The following is a 5,849-nucleotide window of genomic DNA, read 5'->3' on the forward strand; positions in this document are numbered from 1 at the left end:
TCTTCTCAAAGCTCAGGCATGCCTTTTCCAGTTTTAGCGTCATATGTCTTCTCCACAACAAGCTCCATTGGTGTATCTTTGGGACCAGCTGCAGAAAATAAAACCATCAGATTATCCCAAAAACAAATGTAAGTTTGAATTCACATTTATTGTCAACTTATGTACCCATAATGCTAAATGGGAAAGAAAAGCTATCTATATACTGCAAAATCATCAAAATTAAATTAATAAAAAATAATATAATGACCCGAGTATTCTTTCACCCATGGTCAAGAGAGAATCTCTTCTTTAATGGGTTCTGATGTATTTATGGGATTCCAGGAGCAGTGTCAAGTGAATTTCAGACATTCGTCATATGGGGGAGTTATCATATCGCAGCAGTGGATTACTCCAGCCTAGGTAAAACGAGCTAATTCAATTTACAATTTCATTGGATGTTTGTTCCCCTGATGAAGGCGAAACCCTTTTTCACCAGTCTGGGACAGGTGAATCCCCTTACCATTGCATCAGTTAGATTGAGATCACAACAGATTTTTTTTTTTTCCTGCTTTTGGTAGAAGAAGTATTATTCATGATCAACATGAGTCACAAATGGAAGGAAGAAGAACACACCTCCCAGATCCATAGATCGGAATTGGGCCAAACCGTCGTACACATTACCAACTGTGCCCTCCTAGCCAGGGAATCAGCCAAGCTGTTCATCTCCCTTGGAACGAAAGTAAAATTACAAGACACAAAGTATGAAGTTGAGAAACAAATGTCCTCCAAGATTGATCTAATCTTCAAAGGCGAAGATATAATTCCCCGTTGAAGTTACGAAATTACATCTTTCATATCGGATTCAACAATCAACTTCTAATAGCCCTCAGCAGAGATCGCTTCCAGCATTGCTAAACTTATAGCCAGTGCTTCATCCTCCATTGGATCAGTAGAAGTGGCTGAGCTCGAACCGCAACAAGAGGATGACCATGAAAATTAAGACATTTAAATCCAAGATCACATCTGACTGTACCTGGAAGTAAACTCACAACATAGTTGAACTTGACGAAGTCTGATTATGGAGCACTCCACCGGCTAGGGGCTGCAATGATAGAAATCGATGCAGGAATATCTCCAGGTTGTGCATTGTGCAATACCTGTTGAGCATGATTAGGTAAACCAATACTCACATCAGCCACTGTTGAATCTCCTCCAGATTGTGCTTGTTGATACTCTTGATATGCTCAACTGGAAAGGTGAATCACTTCATCCAGCATCCAAGAATGACAACCAAAGATATAATCATTCCTCGCTAACCAGACATACCAACAAATGAATGAGCTCTGAATCATCGTGCCATATCCTCATTTTCATTTTTCCTTCACCACATAGGAGTCATGTACAGGATCCAGGGCTGAGCTCCTTAGATTTCTAACTTTCAGAAGGAAGCAATGTAACGTGAGCATGCTGTTGGCTGTAGATATACAACGGTACCAAATCCCAAATCTCTTACCGAGATGGGATAATCTCCAAGTTAGAATGGCATTTCTCTAACAGTCAATTGAGGATCAGGGGGTTGACTTCCACAGCCAATATCTCCACCCACCAATGATGAGCAGTTCTAAGATGGACCTCAAAGAATGGGAATCACCTCAATCAATATCTCAACCCACCAATGATCGAGTAGTTCCCAAAAATGCAGAAAGATCTTTCCAAGATCAATTCCTAAAATCCCCACAAATTCCAAAAGGGAAAGGGCTATCAATGAAGAACCCATCAAAATTGACCAAGAATCACGAACCACTCGAGGAACTGGAGTTGACAGTAAGGTTCCAACTGTTGTCCACAGAATGCATGTGTTGTTGTCATTGTTGTCACTACAGTGTAATCAGCTGAGTGACAGCAGCAGTGCAGAGTACATAGAGAAACCTTCTCTCTCCAACATTCAGCTGCACATCTTCTTCTCTCTTACTTCTCCTCTCTCATCTTCTCCTCATCTTCTCTTCTTCTCTTCTGACCTCCTACCTTCTCCTCTACTCTCTTGAATCAATCCTTACACAATTTCCAACTTGGTATTAGAGCGTAGTTTGACCGTTTGAGAGTCGACCAAGCTTTCACACCCCTTACACCTCTCTTTGGAACCCTAGAAAAGTTAAGGGTTCCAATAGAGGCTATACCATGTAAACAAACACATCTAGAAGAACCTACTTGGGATTGGATCACTTGTGATACAATCTTATATTACCTAGAAGGCATAATGGAAGAAATTTGAAGGTTGTGAAGACTATTCGAAGAAGCAAGAAGCCCCTTGGTCAGTACTGCCTGCTATTTTCTCTCTCTTCTGGTTTCTCCTCCATTGAGCAGTATTTGGGAATAGGGCTGGGCTTGCTAGAGTCGCCCAAGGGGTGGCTTTCAACCCCCCAAGGCCTTGGTTACTAAAGAGGTGAGTTGGCGGAGCACAACTCATCATCCTCCAAGCTGCCAGGTACCGCTAGAATTGTGTTTTTGCCCTATTTCTTTGGGTGGTAGTAATGGAATGGTAACATTATCTAAAGTGAAGAACAATTCCCACCAAAAGATCAATCCAATAATACCAGAACAATGGGATCTCAAATTGGAAACCACAAGAGAAGTAATAAATATAAACCCACAAATTTGTAACATGTTGAAGCAGCAATCAAGAATAAATAATCTCCTGAATAAAGAGAAGCTGCAACAGTCGAATCAGTGGTGTTGAATGACTCTCAGACCTTAAAACCTTGATGCAAACTCCAGAATACACACCCAATGGCTTGGTTGCAGGTTTTAAAACAAAACAGAAAATAGGAGAAGAATGGGGTTCGAGTAGGGAAGAAAGGGGATAGGAAGGGTTGGCTATCTCTCACCCTGGGCATCTCACCCATCCTATCTCAAGATTTTCACAAAGGCTCAAGCCAATATTTCATCAATCAAGTGTACAATGCTGGCCTTCCTTACAAACTTATATAGAAGACTCAAAAATAGACTTAGACACTAAAAAGGAAAGGCCTAACCCTATCCTTAACTAATAAGGTAACCTAAATTGACTAGGAAAGTGAAAAAATAAAGAAAACAGACTCAAACACGACTCTAACTAAACTAATGAAGCAAATCCCGTTGTCCTACTTTCTACCCATATTTTATGTCCATTAAATTGGCCAATTACAAAGTAAACCCATGGGATCAAAGTCCCAATACATATATAACCCAACTCAAAGCTTATTTCCAATAAAATCAGCCCTCTTAAGTGACTTATCTACATCAAGATATATATATATATATCACACTCAGAAATACTTTTTTGGAATAGGAACGTTTCCAAACAGACCCTTCTGAGCTAGAATAGTGTCCAGGTGTGAGTTAATTTTTCTTTGACGGTATAAGAGCATGATTATGAGTCCTTCTGTGAGTTGATTTAAGGATTTCAAAAAGTTATACATTTTTTTACACCCACTCCATCAGTTAGGCTTGATTTGAGTGAAGAATATTGTGTTTTTGGAGCTGTTAAGCTGTGCATACAGAACTAGTATTCCAGATCTGATTTCCTTTCCGATCTACCCCAATCAGGTGTGATCTTTCCTCGTTCTTCTTTTCTGTTCTTATTATTCTCTATTACGTTGATTGAACGATATCTAATATTCTCTTATTGTTATCGATTCCCACAAGATCCTGGTTATAATTGTAGTTCTTCCTTCAATATTCTTTCTAGAACCTTGAAATTCATTACTAAGGTCTACAACAGGCTAGCTTACTGCATTAAAATAAAGATGGAAGCTCAATAACAGTTTATACCAGTTCTTTTGATTCATTAAAATTGGCTATAAAGATTTAGAAATGTTAGACATTTGACTATAACTACCAAAAGGCCAACAAGTAAAAAACGTTGAACCCACTTCAGCTGTATTGGAAAATTACAATGAAGTTGAAGATTAATACCTATAGTAGGTCTTGGAGTGGTCCTAATTTTTAAGATCTCTGGACGGGGAATAATGGCTCCTGATGCTCCTTGACCCCTTGAAACTCTTACCTTTGTACCATCTTCTAGGTATCTGATTCCAACCTTACAAGGCTTCCTACACAAGTTTAGATATTAAATAACACAATCAAAATCTAAATCTATAACGATAGTATTGGAGCAAACTGAATACAAACCAAAGAAAAAAACTTCCACTTGGTTTCAGGCGCAATCTGGAAAAAATAATTAAAAAGTTTATCTGCAATATGAAAACAAACATACCCTGTGACTGGGTCAACAACTTGAACATTTGAGGCATGAAGAGGGGCTTCTACTGTAAAGATTCCACCTTCATGACCTTGTCCTTGCTTGATATGTTTCTTCACCTGTAAGGACAAGATTTTGTAGCATAGACTTTCAGTCCTTTCCATAGAAGGATAAAAGTGAAAGAATAGGAAGAAATAACAAAACAAACTTTCTTCTAAACCAGTTTTTCTTTTTTTCTTGTTCTTGTTGTTGCTGGTTAAATTGGGTCAAACCAATAAATCTGCAAAAACATTAATAGCTAGCATAAACAAATAAAAATACTCAAGCACAAAAGAATCATTGTAACTTCAAGAGATTTCAATTCTAACTTTAAGTTGCCACATGAGTGGGGAGCTCATGCAGGCAACTATTTTTAGTCCTCGGGTATGCAAGAGGTGATACTCTAAGATTTATCTGAGTAATACTTGTCTGCTCCTATTTTTTATGAAAGCCAACCCCACACCAAGGGGGTGGGGGAGATGAACACATTTCATAATGATCTACTACATTCAGTCATTCAGGTATCTTTTTGGGTGAATATTTTTCTTTTTTCTTTTTTTTGGGTAAATATGGGAAAAAAGAATAAAAAATTTGTGCACATGGGATATGTTTCATGACAATGAAATGGAGAGCAATACAGCTAAAATTCATAAATCCATTGCTTAAATCTCCCAAAAAACTTGTGGTTCAATGAATGGATTAATGGATGAAGCAAATCGAAGTAATACTTTGCATCCAGAGTCAAAATTAATAATCACAGCTAATTTATCCCCTCAGCCCCCCGCCCCCCCCCAAAAAATGATTATTTATTGACCAAATAATTTCCCAGGAGGTGTGAAAAAGAATCAGAGATGAAAGTACCAGATTTTTGCCCTCTACAATAACACGATTCTGAGAGCGAATAACACGCTTGATCAAACCAGTCTCACCTTTATCTTTTCCCCTTATTATCATCACCTGCAAATAATTCACAGAAATGTGCAAAATCAAACTCAAATAAATTGATGAATGATTAGAGAGAAAGAGGATTGGCTTGGTTGATCTGATACATTTTCTCCCCTGATAACCTTCCAGTTCTGTATAAGCTTTTGTGCAGCTTTCCAACCCATCCGTACAGAAGAAGCAATGGACTTTGTCAAACTATACCACCTGCTTGAAATAACTCAATGGTAAGAAACAAGAAAGAAGCAAATAGAGTGTGTTTAACTGTTTAGAGTTAATCCTAGCTTCTCTTTATTAGTGTATGTTTGTGAGTAAATTCTGCAATTACATTTTACAGGAATGGTTTGAACCCAGCTAGATACAGCAAAAAAAAAAAAGAGGGATATGGATAAGTTCGTGTTTAATGAGGTTTTTGCTTGAAAATTCAGGAGCAAAAATATGCATATATATTCAATTTACAGGTGCCCTGTGTCCTTATACAACGACGCATATACGGAAAAAAAAAGATCCAAATTTACAATAACAAATAACCTATTTTTCGGAAATAGAGAGTTCATAGAGGAACCACTTTCTGAAATCGAAAGTTTACAGAGGAACCAATAAGCCAACAAAGTTAAGAGGACTTATAAATAGTAGAAAATAGTTCATA

The 5,849-nt window shown here is 37.9% G+C and overlaps 1 protein-coding gene across 1 annotated transcript; it reads right to left on the reverse strand.

Annotated features, from left to right (window-relative positions):
* Nucleotides 1-5,465, reverse strand: LOC122641609 (50S ribosomal protein L24-like). The gene is made up of 5 exons (XM_043834893.1): nucleotides 5,308-5,465; nucleotides 5,120-5,215; nucleotides 4,235-4,338; nucleotides 3,934-4,070; nucleotides 1-88 (listed from the first exon to the last, which is right to left on the reverse strand). Exons 1-5 carry the CDS (start codon nucleotides 5,365-5,367, stop codon nucleotides 6-8), a joined length of 480 nt encoding a protein of 159 aa, XP_043690828.1. The 5' UTR covers nucleotides 5,368-5,465; the 3' UTR covers nucleotides 1-5.
* Nucleotides 5,466-5,849: the final 384 nt, after the last annotated feature.

Source organism: Telopea speciosissima, chromosome 10, assembly GCF_018873765.1.
Source record: "Telopea speciosissima isolate NSW1024214 ecotype Mountain lineage chromosome 10, Tspe_v1, whole genome shotgun sequence".
Lineage (NCBI taxonomy): Eukaryota > Viridiplantae > Streptophyta > Magnoliopsida > Proteales > Proteaceae > Telopea > Telopea speciosissima.